This window comes from Plecotus auritus (genome assembly GCF_963455305.1).
Source record: "Plecotus auritus genome assembly, chromosome: X".
In the NCBI taxonomy this organism is placed as follows: domain Eukaryota; kingdom Metazoa; phylum Chordata; class Mammalia; order Chiroptera; family Vespertilionidae; genus Plecotus; species Plecotus auritus.
This window is the reverse complement of record NC_137784.1, coordinates 42,865,124-42,890,602: the sequence shown is the minus strand read 5'-3', so window position 1 is coordinate 42,890,602 and position 25,479 is coordinate 42,865,124. Positions and strand designations below refer to the sequence as shown.

Here is a 25,479-nt window from a genome sequence, read left to right as displayed (position 1 = left end):
TTTTTTGTCTGCAAAGCTCCTGATTTTACCTTCAATTTTGAATGATAGCCTTGCTGGATAGAGTATTCTTGGATTCAGTCCCTTTCTTTTCATTACTTTGTATACTTCATGCCATTCCCTTGTGGCCTGCTGTGTTTCTGTTGAGAAATCAGTTGATAGTCTAATGGGAGACCCCTTGTAGGTAACTTTCTTGAAGCCTTTAAGATTCTTTCTTTGTCTTTTACTTTTGCCGATAATTATTGTGTCTTAGTGTAGTTTTTTGGGGGTTCAACTTGATTGGGATTTTTTGTGCTTCCTGGAATTGTGTGACTTTTTCTTCTCTATGTCAGGTAAGTTTTCTGTCATTATTTCTTCAAACAGGTTTTCTGTTCCTTACTCAGCTTCCTCTTCTTTTGTCACCCCTATTATTTGGATGTTGCTTCTTTTCATTATGTCCCAAAGCTCCCTTAAACTCTCTTCCTGGCTTCTAATTTTTTTTTTCCAGTTGCTGCTTGCTTGTTTTTTTATTTTTTTTTTCAACCTTGTCTTTTAACTTGCTGAATCAGTCCTCAGCTTCTTCTAGTCTACTGTTGAAAACTTTCAGGTTGTTCTTTATTGCAGCTATGTCATTCTTCATTTCCTCTTGGTTCTTATTCATGTTGGTCTCTTTCTTATTCAGCTCCTTATAATTCTCATTGAGTTGCTTCTAATTCTCAGTCAGAAGTTTGAGCATACTTATAACCATTACTTTGAATTCTTTATCTGACAAATTACTTGCCTCCACTTCATTTAGTTTCTTTTCTGGTGATTCCTCCTTTTCTTTCATGTGGGAGTTGTTCCTTTCTCTTCACATGTTTGCTGTGTATTTGTTTCTATTTGTTTCTCTTCCTTTGTATTTGTTTCTATTTGTCAGATCAAACTGCTATGCCACCCAGATTTTTGAGTTTGTCTTATGTTGTAGATTTTTTGTGCGATCCATTGGTGCAGTTTCTTAGGTCTCCTGGGCTTGGTGTTCTAGGAAGGCTCACTAGTTTAGATATTTGGGTTCTACTGTTGTAGTTGTGTATTGAATATTATTGTCCCGTTTGTGGATGGAGTCTCCTCTCAGGGTGTCATATTATGTGGTGAACTCCTGACCACATTTTGCCAGCCATTGTGGAGGTTCTGACTGAATAGCACAAAATATAACAAGACAAAATATGACACAGAAGGAACAGAAGAAGAATATATGCAAGACCCATATAGCCCCAATAAAATTGACCAGCAGAGAAAAGAGAACTAGGAAAGAGAAAAGAGAGCAAGAGTGATAGGAAAAAAGAAAGAAAAAATATGGGGAGAAAACGCAATGGAACAAACAAACAAATAAACCAAAAAGCACAAGCAAAAAAACATCAAGAAAGGGGTTGGGGGCAGAATCTGTACATGTAGAGCTTAAATAATAAAAATTAGAATAAAGAATTAGAGGAATAGGGAAAAGATCACAGTTTACAATAAATGAGGGAGAAAATAAATAAGAAGACAAGAAATTTTTTTTGAAAATGAGAATAGAGGGCTGATTGGCCTAAATTCAGGAAGTGAAACAAGTTAGAAAATTAGGAGAAGAAAAGAGAAAGAGAACAGAGAAAAATACATTAAAAATGAGTAGTGAAAAAAAGAAAAGAAAAGGGGAAATTGAGTAGGAACAGGGAAGAAGAATATTAGATATGTGAACAAAGCAGCAGAGACTAGAATAATAATAAATCAATAAATTAGATAAAATATAAATTTAAAAAAGGTGGGAAAGAAAAAGAAAAACACTAAAAAGTAAAGTGGAGAAGAACTACAGGAAGAAAAAAGAAAAGAAAGGAAGGGTGCAAAAAAGAGTGAAATGTCATTCGTTTCAGCTGAGTTTTAATGCCCCATGGGAGCTGGATTAGGTCCCCACTCTTCTGTTCTGTCTGCCAATTCTGGAGGTCCTGTTAGCTACTTAGGTGCTAACCACTGTCAGGCACTGTCTTTTGGCTTTTAGCAATTTTCTTGAAGCTCCAAGCGATCCACCGGTCCACCACTTCTGTGTATCTCCACAGACCTTGATTGCAAGCAGGAGGGAACAATCTGCCCTCTAGACTAGGTTTGTTAGCAGCGTGGGGCTTAGGGCTGTTTCAGCACACTTACCCTGGTTTCACATGTTCTGCCTCTTTCCACCTTTGCCTGTCAACCAGCTGTCAATCTTACTTACTCAAAGGTCTGTTTCTGACAGGACTTGAGGTGGGGTTGGTGCTACTTCACTTTCAAGGAATATAATGGGTGTTTTTTTTGTTTGTTTGTTTTTGTTTTGTTTTAGAAAAGCTAAACTTTAATTTCTCAGGTAGTTTCTACAATGAACAGGTGCCTAGAGATTGGTCTTAAATGCTCACAACTATACAAAAGACAAGTAGAAAACCTGTGGGCGGGGAGTGTGGCTAGGCCATCAGCAGCCTGTCCCCACCCTGTTCTCAGCCCCACCTGGCCCTGCTTTGGTTCCCTCAACCTCAAGGGCAGGAGAGCCCTCCCTCATGGTCAATGGAGTTTAAGAAAAATAAAAAAAGGTAAAAGTCTATAACAGGCAGAGCTGTCACTAAAATTAGGAAGTTATAACTTTTTGGTTAACTTTAACATTCAAAAATGTAATATTGAATCCAAAAAAGTGACATAGATCAAACAAAAAGTAACCCATCTTAAAACTTAAAAAAATAAGTCAAAACACCCCAAGAACGTATCTAAAGCTTGGGGGCTGGGGCTTGGCAGCATGGTGAAGTCTGGCCTCTCAGAAGCCAGAGCCTCATCCTCAGAGCCTGAGTCACTGATGGAGGCAGTCGCAGGCAACCCTAGGACACGTTGGCCGTGGGCTTGCATTTCTTGAAGCACATCCACTAGCCCGTGGCATAGTTCATCTCAAACACGGTGTCCACCAGTATGGTGGTGCTTCCCTGGCCGTCGGACTTGGCAGGTCCTCTGTGTGCTTGCTTAGCTTGACCTGGATCATGTCCCCTTGCTCCTGGCAGGGGTTCTCTTGTGAGCCGGCCATGAGGCTGAGGATGAGGGCCTTCTCAGGCCCTGTGACCTTGTTGGCCATCTTGAACATCTGCACAGCAAACATCTGCTCTCTTGTGAGGGACAGATTCTTCTTGGGCTGCTGCTGGGCAGGGGGCTGAGTCTGTGGGGCCACCATGGCCACTGGAGTTGCCTGGGCAGCAGGGGTGACAGTCAGGGGTGTGGTGGGCGTCAGGGGTGAGGCAGGTGCTGCAGGTGTGGGCGTGGCTGGGCTCAGGCCACTGTTGTACATGGGTGCCCTCTTCTTGAACTGTGCTGGCAGGGCAGGGCTTGGGGTGCTGGGCTCCTCGGGGTGGCTGGCTTCCAGGGAAGGTGGGACTGGCGGAGTCTCGGGGCTGGGGCTGTAGGATGCGGCCAGGACCACGCTGGGTGTGGCAGGCAGGTAGCTTGTGGAGGGCAGCGAAGGCTCGCTGTTCAGAGCCCCAAGTTTCTGTGTAGACACCAGGCCAGCTGCGTAATCAGGGGTGGCATTCTTGATGACCATCTCCTCCTTGACTGGCTTTTCCACCACTTCCATGTCCTACGTTCTTCCTTCTTCTCTTTGCCTCATGGCCAGCACCGACCGTATCCAGCTCAGAAATGCGAAGCAGCTTCACGCCCCTCTCCTTTCACAGAGGTGTCCTCAAGGGTGGGATGGGGGTCTGATTCCCGGCAGAGCTGCAGACACTGGGGACCGTGGGGCTCCGGAAGGGCACCTATTTCGGGATGCCTTTGAGTGGGGTTGTGGTGTCCATCTTCCAGAGCAGCCCAGGCCTTTGGTGTGGAAGGGCACCCCCGTACTCCTCTTCAGTTTCTGGGCAGTCTCAGTGGATTTCTGCAGGAGCTCAGCCCTCAGCGTGGTACTCTTTGGTTTCCTCTTTAGCTGGAAGTACTTCACTGGGGGGCTGAGGGGACCGGTGAGGGTCATCAGGGTGATTTTTATTCAAGTACCTGCACTCGAGAGGCAGCATGGCGAAAGCCTCGCACTTGGTCACCTTCTCTCGAAGTTCTCCTAGAACCGTGGTCGGCAAACTGCGGCTCGCAAGCCACATGCGGCTCTTTGGCCCCTTGAGTGTGGCTCTTCCACAAAGTACCATGGCCTGGGCGAGTCTATTTTGAAGAAGTGGCGTTAGAAGAAGTTTAAGTTTAAAAAATTTGGCTCTCAAAAGAAATTTCAATCGTTGTACTGTTGATATTTGGCTCTGTTGACTAATGTTTGCCGATCACTGTCCTAGACTCTCGATTCCAATAATTATAGGCTGTTGTTGTTCCTTGTGATTAAGCCCCTATCGGATAGGGGCTCAAGATGAGGAAGAAAGGAATATAAGAAGAGAAACTCAGTGCCCCGGGGTCCAGAGAAAGGAGTTGCTTTCTAGTCTTCCACCCCTACTGCAACCACTCTGGTATGCCTAGAGACCTTTCATTCCTTCTTTTACATATAAAGAATGTGAGTGATAATGGAGAGAAGAAACAAGACTAGGGTCACAGGGGATTCTTTCTGTGACAGAGAGCATGACACCTCAAAGCTTTAAGTTAAAATATATGTGGTTGCCATTTTTATAGGCCCAAAATAGTCAAAGAAAATATTAGAACCATAAAGAGTTTAAAGATCATCTAATTCAACTCTCTTTCCTCAAATTCATCCTACATTTGAATAAATTGAAGCACACATCACGAATCTCCCAAGGTTACACATCTCTGTAAAACTTCTTGGGCCTTGAGTAAGTGTTAGCAGTAGACAAATGCCACATTGTAAATATTACTAATGGCTTTCACAGTCAGATAAAAAATTGCCTGCTAGAAGGGGCCACAGTTTCTATTTCCTGAGTTTCCTCATTTGCTTAGCACAGGTCACCATAGTTCATGTAGACTTGTGCTGACCAAAGGGAAAAACTTGATATTTTCAAAAGAAGCTTCATTCTTTCCACATGTCTGCCAACATCTAGCGTCCCTCTGTCTAAAATATGCCCTCCTATCTCTAAAATCATCAGATCTAGGCTAAGTGTGTTTCTTTTTCTCTCTGACCAGCCTGAATACTGTCATCAAGAACCAGGAGTCCCTTCAGAGTGAGACTGAGATGGAGATTATGGAATACCATTCAGCCTTTGAGCTTGAAGAGGAAGACCAGATTAAAGAGACGTCCCGTCTGCCACTGGATTCTATCATCGAATGCCACAGTCCACCACCCGACTATAATTCCGTGGTCCACTACAGCACTGTACATATATAACCTACTACCAGTGCCCTTTTCCATCCCTTTCAAACTACTCCTTTTTTGCCTCAGTAATCACTAATTCTTTTCACATTTATATCATGGTAACAGAATTATTAACTTGGGACTGGAGAATGAGAAAAGAACACTGTGGCTGAGAATCTTGATTCTTCACAACTTTTGGGGGCACATCTGGCCCAAGCAAGGTCCCCAGGCCTGATAGAGAGACAACATGATATTCAGTGCCATTTCCCTTCCTATTAAACACCAATGACTCTACTTGGGTGTGTAAAGCCCTACAACAGCACCTTCAGTAGTTCCATATGCACCCCCCTTCAACTTAGCCCAGTATACTTTCATGAGGGCCAACAGAACAATCTCTGTTGAATCCTCAAATACCTCTAGAGCCTCCAATCAGGAACTGTGACCCCATAATATTCAGATCTTGGCAATTAGTCTCCTAACAGAACTTGGTGGACTTTTACCTGGATGTCTTTAAAAAACTAAAGCAGTCAAATTTGCTAGGGTGTGCCAGTAGAAGGGAGTTGGCAGCGATTTACATGCAATGACACCAATGAGGGATCCTTTGGTTTCAAGCAATTTGTAGAAGCTCCAATGGGAGTTGGTCATGCCCACTATATTTAGGATACTCTCCCTATGAACTACCAGTTTTATCACCTTTGTGTTGTTCCCATGCCAGAAAACATCCAATCACACTCATGTGGATTTCAAGAGTACCATGACTTTAATACTTAAGCTCCAAGATCCACATGTCATATACATAGCAATGCATAAGGTGTGTCTGCGTGGACTCAGAGAAATTCAATGAAGGAAAGGTTTGTGCATACTGCCCTTCCAGATTGGCCTATACTTCTCTGCTTCTAGAAAGTCCATGTCCTTACCTCTCTGTCAAAGGAGGGAAGTGTAATCCTCTTCCTGAAGGTCAGGGGTGACTATGATAAATACTGGCTCTGTCTTTAATCTCCTCTTTCTAAAGCACCTATTCAGTTGAATCACATCTGACGAGGCAGTGTGTCCCACCTCCACCCTAAGCACAGGATCATGAAGCCACACCAGGCTAACAATGTGCTCATCCCTGTACTATATACTGAGACTACCCATTGCCTTTAGAGATAGTGAGTTTCTTCTGATTCATTCTCATAGCATCAGGGGAAAATGGGAGTAATCAGCATTCTACAAAAATGAGGACCTAAAAGATGCTCTGGTTCCTTCCTACTCTCCATTTTGTATATGAAAAAATTAAGAACCAACCACTAAGGGGCTTGAATGCATGTATTCTGATTACTAACCCAATGCTTTTCCCAGTATTTAGACCATGTAGCCACATGTGTACAAACACATAAACATTTGCTAATGTAAATGATGATGCCACTGAAAGAGATCTCAAGAGTAGTTTTTTTTCTTTGCTTTCCTTTTTGGCTAGCATGCACACAGAAAATACACCTTTCCTTATGGGATCATTGGCCTTGGTTTCTGCTCCAACTGCTCCCATATCTTCTATAGTGGCCCAAAGTATCCCAGAACTGCTCAAATCTAAATTTCACTTGTGTCTCAAGAGCATTAGTGACATAAAAGGCAGCAAGAGTCAAGATGCTCCATTTCCTGTCCATTTAAGAAGTTTGTAGTCTTGGCTAGTTAGCTCAGTTGGTTAGAACATTGTCCTGATATGCCAAGATTGTGGGTTCATACAAGAATCAACCAGTGATGCATAAATAAGTGGAACAACAAATCTCTCTTTCTCTCTTTCTCAAATCAAGCAATCAATATATATATTTTAAGTTTGTAAACAGTCCCAGAGACACAGGGCCTTTAACCCTAGAAAAAAATCCAAGTTGGTGATTTTCAAAAAAAAAGGTAAATGCAAACCCTTTTACATCCCCTATGCCTTAGCCTATTGACAATACCAGAAACATTTGCTGCTTGGCTCAGAAAAAGTTGTGCCACATGTGTGATGGAAAAAAGGATAGGGGGATTACCACTAGCCTCCAACTACTACTAAGGTGGTTCTCTTCCTCCAGCATTTATCCAGAAAGTGCTTGTTTTTCAGCTGTGCTCCTAGGGAATGGTCTGAATCAGCTTTGCTACTGGCCTAGGCAGGCAGACCCTATAAGTTGAATGGAGTAAGCTATCACTGGAAGGTTATGGTGAAGGGCCAAGCCCAGTTCCTCCCTCTTTCCTATCTCTGCTGAGAAATGATGGCTGTAGAGATAGCAAGAAATTTATCATAATTTGGCCACCTACCCAATGAGAATTACCAGTTGTTCCTGATGGTCAACAGCTTTGGCTAATACAAACTTTATGTAGTGAGATTCACAGGGACAGAGTCAATGATGCTCTTATCATATTTTTCTGATTTAGCTTAACTAGGGAAAAGAGCATCTCGAGTGTTCAAAAACAAAACAAAATACAAACCTCTTCAGTAATGCACATGGCTCTGCTACCCAGTATTTTTGTGAAGATAAGTTCATTCCATAATTTATTCAGCAAGAGGATTCAGCTTTGGCAGGACATGCTTGCATTGTTTCTTCTTTATAAAAAGCTTTTTCTCAAAGCAGGCACTGACCAAAGTTGTTAAGAAGATTTCATGTAGCTACAAAGACAATATAAACATCCTCAGACAGTTCTACTAGTAAGGACCCCTCAGTAGAGGTCTCAGGCACTATAATTTGCTAAGAAATGACCACATTCCTCTCCATAAGATTTCATGATGAGATGCTTAGACAAACAAACAATAGTAACACTTAAAACTGTTAAACTGTTAAAAAGTTATTTTGAAGCTCAAGATTTTAAGTTGACATAGTTCATACTTTATTTTGTTTGTTTAATCAAATTCCAGAATAAGTGTCCTTAAGTCAAAAGTCTTGGCCAAATTACTTAAGACAATGGCTTCCACTCCTTTACTACTGCTCTCAATTGCTGAAGACCTCTTTTGTTTCTGTTCCCCATTCTCCATTTGGACCTCATATTGGGCCATAACCAGGAAAGATAAGCAATAAGAGAGGCTCCTCACCTCTTTTTACCTCTTGAATGAGGAAAACCCTCCATCAAGAATGTCACTTCTCGGCCTTGGCCAAGTAGATCAGTTGGTTACAGCATCATCCTGACATGCCAAGGTTGTGGATTCTATCCCTGGTCAGGACACATACAAGAATTAACCAATAAATGCATTAATAAGTGGAACAACAAATTAATGTTTCTTTCTCTTTTTCTTCCTCCTTCTCTAAATCCAATAAATAGGAAAAAATTTCAAGTTTTATGTTTTATTAAATTTATCAGGATGACATTAGTTAATAGGATCATACAGGTTTCAAGTTCATTTTTCTGTGATACAAGATCTGTATATTGCACTCTGTGCCCACCGTGAAAGTCAAACCGTCTTTTGTCATGTCACTTCTTACCTGAAGCATGGACAGATATCCCAGCCCTCAGCCAACCATGGTAAGCAGGTACAGTGAGCATTCCATTATCTTATTGAAAGATTCTTGGCCACAGCCCACAGTGGATACATTACCCAAATGTTATTTTTTAAAATATATTTTATTGTTTTGTTTTTTTTTACAGAGAGGAAGGGAGAGGGATAGAGAGTCAGAAACATTGATGAGAGAGAAACATTGGTCAGCTGCCTTCTGCACACTCCCCACTGGGGATGTGCCCATAACCAAGGTACATGCCCTTGACTGGAATTGAACTTGGGACCCTTCAGTCCACAGGCCAATGCTCTATCCACTGAGCCAAACCGATCAGGGCGCCAAATGTTATTTTTGTTGGCAATTTACTAATTATTGTTTTAACCTTAACTACTACGTCTTCATTTTATTGGAGTATATATTTATGTAGCCATATACACATATATACAGAAATAACATTTCTAACTTGTTATCCCATACCAAAATGTGCATGTTATAATGGACCCTTTCTGCAAGCTGGACTATCTGTCTCATACAGAAGGAAAAATGGTATCCAACAATAGTTCCAAATTTCAGCTACCCTCTCTGGGAATTACCAATCTTTATCTTCTTCTTACATTGAGCTCCTTCCAGTGTTCCAGGTTGGACAAATATTATGTCAAACTTGGTAATATTTGCCCAACCTGCTCTGCTGATAGCTAACTTCTACCCAAGATAATGAAAAAGGGAGGGAAAGAATGGGTTTATATTGACTCTGGGACCCATCCAATTACTTGTGGGGTTGTGGAGTGGAGCTTGAGTTGTTGCCGGAGTCCAACTAACCATGTTTCTCAGGGATTCTTGCATGGTCCCCAGGAGTGTTTTGTAGCTACTTATTTTTCTCTAATTTTGTTGGCTAAGTCTTTTAAGATATTGCACTCAATGTGATGAGCCTTTCTTTTTTTTTTTTTTTACTTTATTTTTTTAAATAAATCTTTATTGTTCAGATTATTACAGATATTCCTCTTCCCCCCCCATAGCTCCCCTCCACTCGGTCCCCCCCCCCGACCTCATGCCCTTAACTCCTGCCACTGTCCTCATCCATAGGTGTAAGATTTTTGTCCAATCTCTTCCCACACCCCTCACGCCTCCTTCCCCCTGAGACTTGTCAGTCCACTTCCTTTCTATGCCCCTGATTCTATTATATTCACCAGTTTATTCTGTTCATCAGATTTTTTATTGACTTGATTTTTAGATTCACTTGTTGGTAGATATGTATTTGTTGTCACTTTGTTGTTCATAATTTTTATCTTTACCTTTTTCTTCTTCCTCTTCTTCACGAATATCCTTCAGCATTTCATATAATCCAGGTTTGGTGGTGCTGAACTCCTTTAGCTTTTTCTTGTCTGTGAAGCTCTTTATCTGACCTTCCATTCTGAATGATAGCTTTGCTTGGTAGAGTAATCTTGGTTGTAGGTTCTTGTTATTCATCACTTTGAATATTTCTTGCCACTCCCTTCTGGCCTGCATAGTTTCTGTTGAGAAATCAGCTGACAGTCGTATGGCTACTCCCTTGTATGTAACTGTTTTTCTCTTGCTGCTTTTAATATTCTCTCTTTGTCTTTTTCCCTTGGCATTTTAATTATGATGTGTCTTGGTGTGGTCCTCTTTGGATTCCTCTTGTTTGCAGTTCTCTGTGCTTCCTGGACTTGTAAGTCTATTTCTTTCACCAGGTAGGGGAAGTTTTCTGTCATTATTTCTTCTAATAGGTTTTCGATATCTTGCTCTCTCTCTTCTTCTGGCACCCCCATAATTTGAATGTTGGTATGTTTGAAGTTGTCCCAGAGACTCCTTACACTATCTTCATATTTTTTGATTCTTTTTTTTTTCTTTTCCGGTTGGGTGTTTTTTGCTTCCTCATATTTCAAATCTTTGACTTGATTCTTGGGATCTGCTGGTCTACTGTTGAATTTCTGTATATTATTCTTTATCTCAGACAGTGTGTGCTTAATTTCTGACTGGTCCTTTTCATTTTTTATTTTTTATTTTTTTTGGCATTCTCATTAAGATCCTTGAAGGTCTCACTAAGTTCCTCGGAGGTTTCTATAAGATTCTTGAGTAACCTTATAACTGTGGTTTTGAACTCTATATCCAGTAGTTTGCTTTCCTCCATTTCTTTCATTGGTGATATGTTTCTTTGTCTCTGAATTTTGGCTGCTTCCCTGTGTTGATAGAGTGGCCTTGTGTGGTAGGTGTCCTATAGGGCCCAGTGGCTCAGCCTCCCCAATAACCTGAGGTGGACACTCTTGGTGCACCCCTTTGTGGGCTGTGTGCACAGTCTTGTTGTAGTTAAGCCTTGATTGCTGTTGGTATCACTGGGAGGAATTGACCTCCAGACCAATTGGTTGTGAGGACCCACTGTGTCTATAATGGAAGAACTGCTGTGCTGGAGACACCCTTATGGGGCAGGACTTGCTTCAGTGGGGCTTTGGTGCTCACCAAGTCTGCCTCTTGAGTGTGTCACTTATGGATCTGAGGAGTTGCAATCTGGTATCATCTCACACTGACCACTAGGTACACTGGCTCCTGATCTCCAAGGAGGTTCAAAGTCAACCACTGCCTGAGGCCATCTAGCAGGAGCTACAGCAAAATCTGCAGATTTCTCCTCTTTGTTTGGGGTTTGGAAGTTTTGGAGCTCTCTGACCCAGCTGCAGTTTGTTAGGTTAGGCTGCGAAAGGACAGGCCATTCATATGCAAAATCCGCTGCGCACATCTTGGGTGGGGTGGGGGTCTCAGGGTGTCACCAGGATGGAGTAAACAGCGATGGCTGCCAGTCAGCCATCTCTGCCTCTCAGCATCTCCACCTCCCCATGTCCTGCACCCCCACACAGTAACAATGATTCCTGCAAGCACCTCTGCAAGAAAGCCACCCTCGCATTCTGACCCAATGCCAGACAGTCCAGTTTCTCCCCGTAGGAGTCTGGGTCCCCAGAGTCTTGCTGGAAACTGGAGTTCAGAGCAGTCAGGAGCTTGTATCTCCCTCCCAATTGAAAAAAACAACACACCCAGTTGTCTGCCCGGTTCGCACGCCTCCGTACCTCTGCTTTTCTGTTCCTCTGCACCTCCTACCCAGTCTCAATGTGCTTTTTTATTTCCTTCTAGTTGTAGAACTTCTACTCAGCCAGCTTTCCCGTGGTTCTGGATGATAGCTGTTTTGTCTTTTAGCTGTAGTTTTGGTGTGGTTGTGAGAGGCAGCATGTACAGGTGTATACCTTATGCCGCCATCTTGGTTTCTCGATGAGCCTTTCTTTGTCACATTTGCTGGACTTTTAAACTGACTGTTTCTAGACCATGGGAATAACAAGGCCCTTAGGGCTTTGAGACACTTTTGACTTTTCTAATAAAAATTTTGAGGCTTCTAGTATCCTCCTTAGGATAACAAACACACAGGTAGTTGATAACTGCTTTCATTCTTTTATTTTTCTCTTTGGACTCCTGTGCATCTGTGAGTATTTAGCAGCTTCCTAGTAGCAGCCTTGTTAGGGAATGTCTTCCAGGACTTTCCAAAGGTTATTTGCATGGCTTGAAAGGGTATCTTGGCTCAGGTGTCCCCCTTTGCTCTGTAGTTCTACAAACACTCCCTCTAAGAAGCTCTCTGACACCAATATATATTCATACCAAAAGTAGCTGATAACAGAAATAGGACTGATTTGCATACAGAGTGCTAATCTCACCCTGGTATGTTCACCAGCAGTCAGACTGTTTTTTTTTTTTCTGCAGTCCCTCCATCCCTCATTAGACAATGAGATTCCTCTCAGAGATCAATTCTTACCTTCATCTTAACTCTCTAATCTTGTCTATTGGCAAGCAGATAAGGGGAGTGATTCAAAAAGTCACTGACCCTTCTCTCTATCCCACCCAGTGATACACTTATAGCCAAAGTAGCAACAGTAGCAGCAACCACAGAAAATTGCTGCTGGCCCTGCCACCAAGCAGTCTGATGCAATACTTCAGTATTTTGGAACTTCTCATCTGTATCAAATAAGTATTAACTGTATTATTATTTCTCTTTGACTGTTTTGTAAAAAGCCCATTAAATTCTGGAGTCATTATACCCTGCTGGTATTTCTCCCCTTCCAACAGGAAGCCATCCTGACATGAGACAGCTATTCTCCTTAGGTAAAACAAAAACAAAACAACAACAATAAAACACACACTTTCTCCAAAAATATAGGGTAATAGAAGAAGGTTAGGAACCTTTTTGGTAGGGAATTGCTCTTTAACCCTGACCTTGTAATATCATATTTTCAGTTTACCCTACAGAGAAAAAATGCAAAGCTCTCCCCTAGATTTATGCTACTGCCATGCTTATAAGAATGTGGGCAGAGGGCCCTGCCTGACCAATGGATGAAGATCAAGATAGTGCAATCTAATGCTCAAGAAATTTCAAGCTTTGACAAAATATTCCACTTGTAAGATGCAGCCCTCTACCTCCCATAACTCACACTTTTTTTGTACAACTTGTTCTTTTCTGACTACAAATATGCCAGGAAAGTCCCAAACCAAAATAAATCCCTTAACATAGAGCTTTCATTAGCTTTTTCCTTAGCCAGATGGAGAATGCGTATTCAAGTGAATAAAACTTCCACTTCCATAAGGTGTATCTTATTATTATGTAATCAAATCATATTGTTTTATTTTAAACATTGAAGTATACACTCTCTCTCTCTCTCTCTCTCTCTCTCTCTCTCTCTCTCTCTCTCTCGAGCTATTGTCTCCCTGATCTTATTTGGCATTTATAATTTCTGAAGGCTTTAAATACTACTTCTTCCAAGCAATATCTCTTCTTCCCTTACCATTTTACTTGAGATGGTTTTATAAAGTTGAATTTTACCCTATGTGGAGTAAACAAATTTCCAGACAACCATAGGTTTTCATTATTTCACAAGTGTGTAAAAGCAAAAAGGTGACCTAGCTGGGTTTTCTTTGGTTTAGGACACACCTGTACTGCTGATACCCTGTTACAATCAAGGAATCATTCAGGTCAATCATGGAATCATTCAGGTATATCATTGGTTGGTATCAGTGAACCTGTGCCAAAGATTGATGAAGGTTTCTCTTGCCATAGGCGACAATGTATTGGGAATGTCAAGTGGAGGGGCCATGTTTTAAAAATAAGTTGAATGTAGAAGTTGCTTAGAATGCCAAATAAACATCAGTCTTAAAGATTAAGGCCAGGGATTCGCAAGATGGTGGCTGGCAGGACAGCAGTGAGGAAGAGGGTGTGAGTGAGTGACGGAGTGAAAGGTGTGTGTGTGGACATGTGTGGTATGTGCATGTGTGACTGAGGAATAGTTAGATCCTGCAGGAGTATCAGAGGCTGGCAGACCAGGCTCTCCTGGATGGAGAGCCACTGCCACTGCTAGAGGCACTCCCTGGGCTGCAGGGCTTGAGCATGGAGCCCACGCCATCTTGGAGTGGAGAGCAGCCCCCACTAGGAACCCAGCCTCACCACCACCCAGACTGGCCTTGGACACTGCCTAGGACCCTGAAGCCACTCCAGCCTAAGTCATGCTGCCTAACCCACAGACCTATAGACCCCAGGACATCCACCTCCAAGGGTGCACGGCTCTACCAACAGAAACCACAACTCCCCACTTCCCAGTGTCCTGCGTCTGGACACTGTGGTGGTGCCACTCCAGCACATGGGACTCACGAACCCACTGCCCCAGCAGGTGGCTTCTGGGACCCTCTGTGAGCTTCCACAGGGCACATGACTCTCCAACCAAGGGCACACGGCTCTCCCAACAGAAACCATGACTCCCTGCTCCCTAGAGGCCGACATATGGATACCACGGTCATGCTGCTCCTGTGCATGGGCCCCATGAGCCCACTGCTCCAGCAGGTGGCTCCTGAGACCCTCTGTGAGCCACCGCTGGGTGTGTGCCTCTACAAACAAGGATGCATGGGTCCCTCAGCAGAATCTGCAACTTCCCCCTCCCAGGCTGCTGGTTTCTGGACCCCTTGGTGAGCTACTGAGGGCTTGCCTACCCAGACAAGGTCACACTGTTTCAGCCACAGACTCCAAGATTCCCGCATCCCCAGCCTCTGGCTCCTGGACCTCCTGGTGATTTACAGAGTGAAATCACCCTGGCCAGAGTCCCACTGCCTCATCCACAGACTACAGGACAGCTGTGTCCCACCATGACAGGCTCCAGGACCTTTTCAGTGATTTGCAGAGTGATGCTATCCCAGCAAGAGTCAGACAACATGGGCCAGAGTCACACTACCTGAGCCTCAGGCCCCTAGACCCTTCCTCCCCGGCCGTGGACTCTAGGATCTCACAATGAGTGCATGCCAGTGAGACCTCAGACAATCCTTTCCACAAGAGCCAGAACCACGAGCACATTCAGAACAGCTTTAACAATGAGTCCAGGAGTGAGCCACATTGTCAGACAACCCTTGATGAGAGTTCATACACAAATGAGAAACTAACATTCAAGACCCAAACATCAGAAGAACCCAAATAGATCAAGTAGGTGGCTCCACTAGAACACCAAGCTCAGGAGATCTGAGACACTGTACCATTGGGAACCAAAAATCACCAACTACACATTTTCTCCCCAAAAGAACCTGGGTAGCAAAGCAGTTGGATCTAAGACATAGAAACAATTAAAATGCTACAGCAGAAATGGGGAGACAAAGAAATAATCCCCAAAGGAAAGAAAATGTGGAATCATCAGATAAGAAATTAAATGAAAAAGATACAAGTAATATGTCACAGAAAGAATTCAGAATAATGGTTATAAGGATGTTTAAATGTCTGGATGACAAATGCACACAGCTTAATGAGAATTATAAGGAGCTGAATTAGAATTGCAGCAACATGAAAAGGAATCAAGAGAACATGAAGAATGACATAGAAGCAATAAAAAAAAACACAATGGAAGCCTTCAACAGTAGACTAGAAGGAGCTGAGGACAGCATCAGTGAGTTAGATGACAAGGTAGAAAAGACACCCAAGCAGAGCAGCAACTGGAAAAAAAAAAAACCTAAAAAGTAGGAGGACAGACTAAGGGAGCATTCAGATAACATGAAATGAAACAACATCCACATAATAGAGGTGCCAGAAGGAGAGAAAGCTGAGTAGAAAGGAATAGAAAACCTGTTTAAATAAATAATGACAGAAAACTTCTCTGATTTTGGGAAGAAAATAGTCACACAAGTCCAAAAAGCACACAGAGTCCCAAACAAGATGAACCCAAAAAGACTGACACCAAGACACATCATAATTAAATTGGTAAACATCAACAACAAAGTAAGAATCCTAAAGGCTGCCAGAGAGAGACAGAAAGTTACCTTTAAGAGATCTTCCATTAGACTATCGACTGATTTCACAACAGAAACTCATCAGGCCAGAAGGGAATGGAATGAAATATACAAAGTGATGCAAAGCAAGGGAATGCATCCAAGAATACTATCTATACCCAGCAAGGCTATCATTCAAAATTGAAGGTGAAATCAGGAGCTTCACAGACAAAAAAAGGCTAAGGGAATTTATTACCACCAAGCCAGTAATGCAAGAAATGCTAAAGAGACTGCTGTAAAAAAAAAAAAAAAAAAAAGGAGTAGAAAGCGAAGAGGGAACAAAGGCATAAAAAATAAAAATGGCTACAAACAGGTACCTACCAATAATAACCTTAAATGTAAATGGATTAATACTCCAATCAAAAGACATAGGGTAGCTGAGTGGATAAGAAAATATGATCCATATATCTGCTGTCTACAAGACACCAACCTCAGAACAAAGGACTCACACAGACTGATAAGGAAGGGATGGAAAAAAAATTTTTTTCAGGCAACTGGAAATGAAAAAAGAGCTGGGGTAGCAATACTTATATCTGACAAAATAGACCTTAAAGTGAAGGCCATAACAAGAGATAAGGAGGACCACATCATAATACTTAAGGGTGCAATTCAACAAGAGGATATAACTCTGGTAAACATATATGCACCCAATATAGGAGCACTTAAATACATAAAAAGAAAACAAAACTTCAGGAAGATACCAAGGGACAAATCAGCAGCAATACAACCATAGTAGGGGATATTAATACCCCATTGACACCACTGTATAAATCCTCTAAACAAAAAATCAGCAAAGAAACATCAATCCTCAATGACTCACTAGATCAGATGGAATTAATTGACATCTTCAGAAGATTTCTTCCCAAAGCAACAGATTATACACTGAGTGGCCAGATTATTATGATCTCTGAAAGCATAATAATCTGACCACTCAGCATATATATTAGAGGCCCGGTGCATGAATTGGTGCATGGGTGGAGTCCAGCCAGCCTGGCCAGGGGGAGAGGACATGGGTGGTTGGCCGGCCTGCCTGCTGATCGAACTCCTGGTTGAGGGGACAATTTGCATATTAGTCTTTTATTATATAGGATATACACTGAGTGGCCAGATTATTATGCATTCAGAGATCATAATAATCTGGCCACTCAGTGTATATTCTTCCCAAGTACACACAGGACATTTTCAAAGATAGACCACATATTGGGGCACAGGCAAAGCATCTTCAAATTCAAGAGGATAGAAATCATATCAAGCATCTTCTCAGATCACAATGGCATAAAATTAGAAATCATCTACAATAAAAACAATGAAAAAAAATCAAGCACTTGGAAGCTAAATGACATGCTATTAAACAATGATTGGGTTACCAAAGAGATCAAAGAAGAAGTGAAAAGCATCCTGGAAATAACTGACAATGAAAACGAAACAATCCAAAATCTATGGGGCACAGTGAAAGCAGTCCTGAGAGGGAAGTTTATAGCTATACAGACCTACTTCAAAAAACAAGAAAAAATGGTAATTAATTCTCTAACCCTGCAACTTAAAGAATTAAAAAGAGAGAAAAAAAAAAAGGCCCAGAGTAAGCAGAGGGAAGAAAATAACAAATACCAGAGCGAAAATAAATGACATAGAGACCAAAACAAAACAAAACAAAAAACACACAATACAAAAGATCAATAAAACCAAGAGCCCATTCTTTGAAAGGATAAACAAGATAGATGAACCTCTAGCAAGGCTCAACAAGAAACAATGAGAAAGAACCCAAATAAACAAAATCAGAAATGAAAGAGGTAAAGTAACAACTGACCCCACAGACATTCAAATTATTGTAAAAAAGTACCACAAACAATTTTACTCAAACAAACTGGACAACCTAGACAAAACGGACATATTCCTAGAAAAATATAATCTTCCCAATTAAATCAGGAAGAATAAAAAAAACTGAATAGGCCAATAACTACTGATGAAATTGAAGCAGTAACCAAAAACTCCCACCAAACAAAAGCCCTGGACCAGACAGCTTCACAGGGAGTTGTACCAAACATTCAAAGAAGAACTAAAATATATTGTCCTCAGAGTATTCCAAAATATTCACATGAAGGAGCACTTCCAAGCTCTGTCTATGAAGCCATTATTACGCTAATCCCAAAACCAGATAAAGACACCACAAATAAAGTTACAGGCCAATATCCCTGATGACATAAATGCTAAAATCCTCAACATAATTCTAGCAAATTGGGTCCAGCATTGCATTAGAAAGATCATATACCATGACCAAGTGGAATTTACTTCAGGGATGCAAGGATGGTACAATATCCTCAAATCAAAAAACATGATACATCACATAAACAAATTGAGAGATAAAAATCACATAATCATATCAATTGATGCAGAAAAAGCATTTTACAAAATCCAAATCCCTCTCTTGATAAAATCTCTCAGCAAAGTGGAGATAGAGGGCTCATACCTCAACATAGTAAAAGCCTTATATGAAAAACCTACATCCAACATCATACTCAATGGGAAAAAGCTAAATCCATTTCCCCTAAGAACAGGAACAAGACAGGGATGCCCACTTTCACCACTCCTGTTTGACATAGACCTGGAAGTGCTAGCCATAGCGATCAGACAAGAAGAAGAAATAAAAGGCATCCAAATAGGAAAAGGAGAAGTAAAGCTGTCACTATTTGCAGTTGACATGATACTGTACATAGAAAACCCTAAACACTCCACCAAAAAACTACTAGACTTAATAAATGAATTTGGCAATGTAGCAGGATATAAAATTAACACCCAGAAATCTATGACTTTTTTATACACCAACAATGAACTCACAGAAAGAGAAACTTAAAAAAAATCCCATTTACCATTGCAACAAAAAATTAAGATACCTAGGAATAACCTTAACTAAGGAGACAAAAGACCTGTACTCAGAAATCTACAGGAAATTGAAAAAAGAGATAGAGGAAGATATAAGCAAATGGGATAATATACCATGTTCATGGATTGGTAGAATCAACATCATTAAAATATCCATACTACCCAAAGCATTCTATAGATTCAATGCACTCCCCATTAAAATAAAAACAGCATATTTCACAGACCTAGAAAAAACTCTCCAAAAATTCATATGGAATAAAAAACTACCTCAAACTGCCACAACAATCCTGAGAAAGAAGAACAAAATTGGAAGGATCACAATACCAGATATCAAGCTATAGTACAAAGCCACTGTTCTTGAAACTGCCTGGTCCTGGAACAAGAACAGACATAAATACCAATGGAACAGAACAGAGAACCCAGAAATAGACCCAATCCATTATGCTCAATTAATATTTGACAAAGGAGGCAAGAGCATACAATGGAGTCAAGACAATCTCTTCAATAAATGGTGTAGGGAAAATTGGACAGATACATGCAAAAAAATGAAACTAGACTACCAACTTACACCATTCACAAAAATAAACTCAAAATGGATAAAGGACTTAAATGTAACATGGGAAACCATAAAAATCTTAGAGGAATCCATAGGGATATCAGACATATGTCATTAGTAATATCTTTACAGATACAGCTCCTAGGACAATGGAAACTAAGGAGAAAATCAACAAATAGGACTACATCAAAATAAAAAGCTTCTGCACAGCAAAAGAAACCATCAACAAAACAAAAAGAAAGCCCACTGCATGAGAGAAAATATTTGCCAACGTTATCTCCGATAAGGGTTTAATCTCCAAAATTTATAATGAACTCATACAACTTAACAAGAGGAAGAATGGACCATAAAAAATGGACAAAAGACTTAGACTCCTTTCAAAAGAGGACATACAGAAAGCCAAGAGACATATGAAAACATGCTCGAAGTCAGTAATCATTGGAGAGATGAAAATAAAAATAACAGTGAGGTACCATCCTACACCTGTCAGAATAGCTATAAAAAAATTGAGAAACGACAAGTGCTGGTGAGGATGTGGGAAAAAAGGAACCCTCATGCACTGCTGGTGGGAATGCAGACTAGTGCAGCCACTGTAGAATACAGTATGGAGTTTCCTCAAAAAATTAAAAATAGAACTCCTATTTGACCCAGTAATTCCACTTCTATGAATATATCTGAAGAAACCAGAAACACCAATCAGAAATGATATATGCACCCATAAGTTCATAGCAGCACAATTTACAATAGCTAAGATTTGGAATCAGCCTAAGTGCCTATCACCAGATGAGTGGATTAGAAAACTATGGTACATCTACACAATGGAATACTATACTGCTTTAAGAAAAGAAGGAAATCTTACCATTTGCAACAGCATGGATGGACCTGGAGAGCGTTATGGTAAATGAAATAAGCCAGTCAGAGAAAGGTAAATTTCACATGATCATACTTATTTGTGTAATACAATGAACGACATAAACTGGTGAACTAAAACAGATCCAGAGACACAGAAGCATTGAACAGACCATCCAACCTCAGAAGGAAGATGGGGGAAGGAGGGTGAGAGATCAACCAAAAGACAGTAGTGGGGGGTAAAGGCATGTGCTGGGGCTGTGGGAACAACCAGGAAGATGCCAATGGGATAAAAAGGAGACATATGTAATACTTTAAACAATAAAGAATTTTAAAAAAAGATATTAAGGCCAAGAGGAAGAATAGGGGCAGAAATACAAAGTGATAAATGATGAACATGAGGAAGAGCAGACAAGATTTTAAGCAGAAGGTAGGTAATGCTATACTTCCATGATACCACAGGGCAGTGAGAGGTAAGTAGATGAATAGACCAAATGGTATGGCCTGAACATTGATATCTACACATATCTTTTAATCTCATGTTCAAAACTCATGAGACAAAGAAATTTAACATAGGGATAGTTACCAAGTCATTGACTATTTTGTCCTTAAAAATTTGATTCCAGCACTCAGAAAGAAATGCTGATTTTGCTCCTTCTATGCTCATATACTTACTTGGTGTCAGGCACTGTTCTAGGCTTAGGGAGAGAAATTTGGAAGAACCATATAAGATTTGAAGGAGAAAAAGAGGCCCTTAGAAATGATTCTCACCTGATCTATTCATTGTTCATACAGGAAATCTGAGGCCCATAAGTAAACAAAGTGGTTCTCCAAAGCCATGCAGCAAGTTAGTAATAAAACCTGCTTAGTTAGGAATAATTTCTGCTCTATCCGATTGATTTTTAGAAAAAAGAAACTGAAAAATGTGTAGTGTTACAAGCAACACCACCTGGCTATCTTAGAGCAGAACCTGTTAGACTCAATATTAATTTTTATCCACTTGTGTAGATCCAAAATAGACTGAAATAGACACAAATTAAATTGTCTTCCTTGAGACTTAGATGTTTTGCTTAAGAAATTTAAGGGTTGCCCTAGCCCAGCTGTGGGCAAACTACGGCCCACGGGCCGGATCCAGCCCGTTCGGCTGTTCTATCTGGCCCGCAGAGCCAAAAGAGCGGAGGGTTCTCTTGCTCTCCCCTCTGCTCCTTCACCAGCAGCAGTGTTAACATGGCAACGTCGGGAAACACGGTCGTAGCTCCTTCTTCTGAGTGGGCGGATTTATATCCGCCCATTCAGTAGAAGGAACAACCTCTCAATCTTCCAGAGGCTCCTTGTAATGCCCGCGGACATGTCTCCCGACATCACTCTGGGAATGCATAGACACGTTATCATGGTGATGTAGGGAGACACGCCCCTGGAGAGCACAGTATCAGAGCCTTTCTGAGGTAAGATTAAGAGCTCTACTCAAACACAATTTTTTCCTGTTCCCACATTCTGTACATCACAATGACTTGTTAATAAAACAACAAAGACTTTCAGCTTTTAGTCACTTCAACTGGTGGCCTGTCCTTTGTCACAAAACCCTGAAACAGCACCAGAAGAGGTGCAACTGGAACTCATCGATCTTCAGTCTGACTTTGTCCTAAAGGAGAAATTCAGCTCTCTTGAACTAAGAGAATTTTATGCTTCACTTAATGAAGCCACTTTTCCAAACATCTGGAGGATGGCACAGAAGGTACTGGTGCTGTTTGGGTCAACCTATGTTTGTGAGCAGACATTTAGCGTCATGAACATCAACAAAGCCCCTCACAGATCCAGCTTAACTGACGAACACCTCAGATCTATCCTGAGAATAGCCACAACAAAACTAACTCCAGACTTTGATGCATTAGCTAAAAAAGGAGACCAACAACACTGTTCCCACTGAAGTTGATGTTTTAAAGACCAAAAACCTTTCAACCCAGTCTACATTGCCATCTACATCTACGTCCCAGGCATAATTTGGAAGTTGCACTAAAGAAAATGTTTAATTTACTGTTTACACATTTTGTTCTTTTCTATTTGTTTTAGTTTTAAATTATTTTATTATATTTAAGTTTAATTTGAAAGGCTTTTGTACCTTTCCTTTGTTAGGCAATTTTATTTTGCCTTTGTCATCTTCAATATAAGGTATGTTATTGTGCTATGATTCCTCCATTTTTTGAAGTTTCAAATTATAATAATTAGTGTTTACATTCTTCTTGTTAAAATGTTTGAAATGAATAAAAATATTGAAATAAAAAAAGACCGTACCCTTTTATGTAATGATGTTTACTTTGAATTTATATTAGTTCACACAAACACTCCATCCATGCTTTTGTTCCCGCCCTCCAGTCCAGTTTAAGAACCCATTGTGGCCCTCGAGTCAAAAAGTTGCCCACCCCTGCCCTAGCCGGATTGGCTTAGAGTGTCAACCTGAAGACTGAAGGGTTACAGCTTTGATTCTGTTCAAGGACACGTACATGGATTGCAGGCTTGATCCCCAGCTCGGGGCACATGCCAGAGGCAACCAGTTGATGTGTCTCTCTCACATTGATGTTTCTCTCTTTCTGTCCCTCTCCCTCCCTCCCACTCTATCTAAAACTCAATGGAAAAAATATCTTTGAGTGAGAATTAACAAAAGAAAAGAAAAGAAATTGAAGGTTATTGGGGAATTGATCATACTCTTAATTACTCTTAATTAAATTAAATGACAGAATTTGATACCTTAGGACTAGTTGTCAAATACATAACATGTGCCTAGTGGGGGGTGACTATAGCATCATTGATGGTGAAATTGTGACATCTTGAGAATGTCACAGGCTCTATAATTATCTCCTTCTATCCCAACACTTTCTACCCTGTCCTACTTGCTTAACCTGGCCATTGTGAGAGGCTCATTTACCTGGTAATGGAAACAAAAATCTACCCTCCAAAGCACAGTTCTGAAATCTTGTTCCAGATGAGGGAAAAAATTTATGAACCTTTCTGTCTCACCTAAGGTAGGGGTAAGGCCTAGTCAACATGGGAACAAGTCTTCAAGAAAATAAATTAAGAATGATGCAACTTGGAAAGAGAGCAGGGGGCAGAGGGCAAAAGCTATACCACTATGGAGGAACAGAAACTTTTGGAAAGGCCATAGCCCTCAATCACTGGCCCACTAAAAGACAGAAACTTACTAGAAAATTAAAGAACATTCTCTCTCCCTCAAAAATCCACCACCACATCATGGTGGCTCAAAAAACTGGTTGTAACAGTGGCTTACAACTGAAATATCTGCAAAACACAGACTCTCTCTGAGTATCAGTATATAGGGAAGCCACAAATCTAAGAGGGTAAATAAAAACAAGGACACTAAAGAAATTGAGGCTGTAAAAGATATTAAATACAATACAACTCTTATCTAGATTAACATAAGTCATCACAATAAGGCTCTATTTACATCGATTTTTTACCTGATTCATTGTGTGCAGATTTTAAGAAAAAATTGCAAGGCATGCTAAAAGGCATGATAAAATGTAGTCTAAAGAACCAAATCAAGCTTCAGAACCAGATTCAGATATGACACTAATTTTGGAATTATTAGATGGAGAACTGAAAAAAAAACTGTGGTTAATATGTTAAAGGTTCTAAAGGAAAAAGTAGACAATGTAAAAAAAAAAAGACAGATAATGTAAGCAGATGGATGGAATCTCTCAGAAAAAATAAAGGCTAAATGCTAGAAATAAAAAATACTTTAATTAGAAGTAAAAAATGTTTTTCACTGGTCAGGTGGCTAAGTTGAGTGGAGAGTCGTGCCCTACACCAAAATGTTGTGGGTTCGATTCCTATTCAGGGCACAAACCTAGGTTGTGGGTTTTATCCCTGGCCGGGGTGCATACGGCAGGCAACCAGTTGATGTTTCTCTCTCACATTGATCTCTCTCTCTCTCTCTCAAAAATGAATAAACATATCCTTGGGTGAGGAAAATAAATAAATAAATAAATAAATAAAAATAATATTTTAGATGGGCTCATTAGTAGACTCAATACATCCAGTTTACTTTACAGAATAAGTAAAATTGAAAATAGGTCAATGGAAATGAGATAGGCTAGTAAGCCAGGACAAGTGGAATAGGGAAACTGAGACAGTTAAACAGCCAAGCAGTTTATAGCCATTTAGTAAATAAAAAAAATACTATCTTCCCTAACCAAGGACACTTAAGAGTAAATGGTTTACATTTCTCCTCCCCCAACTATATAGTAAATAGCTTAAATAACTCTACTCAGGGAGATAGATAGCAGAAATCCAATTAGCGCCACTTGTGCAAACTACACCCAAGGACAGATAAAGTCAGGGAAATAAATCTCATTTTGGGACATCTGCATAAAGCTGATGAATATTCTATTAAGATCCTCCCCTAAACTTCCAGCCTTTAAAACCCTCAAGACAAAGGACCCAGCTCAAAATCTCCCTCTGGGGGAGCATGCCACATATTTCCCTTCCCCCTCATTCTCCCCCCAGGTATGTTACCTTTACTTTTCACTCTTCTAAGCTATAAGAGTCCTTCTTATGACTCTGTAACTTGTTTCCTTAGCCTATACAGCCAAACTGGCTCACTTCTAATACCTCTGTAACTTTATAAATGAACTTTCTCTTATAATTTTGCTTTCCTGGATCTGAATTATTTCTTTGCCAAACTCAAGAACCGAGGTCCAACTTGCTGGTAACTGGTGCTGTTTCGCTGCCAACATCACTGGTAACATATGGTGCCATTACTTGGATCACCTTATTTCCCTTCTCATTAAGTGGTGCTTGCCTCCCATGTCTAGAGGCACCTTCTGATACTTTCAATCTCCTTTCTTGGGACCCACAACCAGAGAAGCAGTGAACCATGGCAGTTCGTTCTGGCTAACTTCCTGACTCAAACACTCCTACATCTTTTTTTGTTTGTTTTCTCTGTGTTAGATTTTATTCATTTTTTAATTTTTTAAATCTTTTCTTTTAAATTAAGATATTTTCATTAAGGTATAATTCACATGTAATAAAATTCATGCATTTCAGTGTACAGTTCTATGAGTTTTTTGTTTTTGCGTTTTTGTTGATCCTCACAAAAGGATATTTTTCCAATTACTTTTTTATGATGATCATATCACAGCTCTTTTTTTTACAAGTATTTA

The 25,479-nt window shown here is 40.6% G+C and overlaps 1 protein-coding gene and 1 pseudogene across 2 annotated transcripts in view; one reads left to right on the top strand and one right to left on the bottom strand.

Annotated features, from left to right (window-relative positions):
- LOC308239277 (vascular endothelial growth factor receptor kdr-like) overlaps positions 1 to 5,260 on the top strand; it is a gene marked incomplete at both ends in the record, with an annotated part of 686,009 nt that extends 680,749 nt beyond the window's left edge. The window contains one exon of the mRNA XM_080652065.1: positions 5,059 to 5,260. Within this exon, the coding sequence (XP_080508191.1) occupies positions 5,059 to 5,260 (202 nt within the window). The remainder of the gene's footprint in view (positions 1 to 5,058) is intronic.
- Positions 2,826 to 4,040, bottom strand: LOC308239278 (negative elongation factor A-like; annotated as a pseudogene). The gene has a single exon. The product of its transcript is annotated as a negative elongation factor A-like (transcript).
- Positions 5,261 to 25,479: the final 20,219 nt, after the last annotated feature.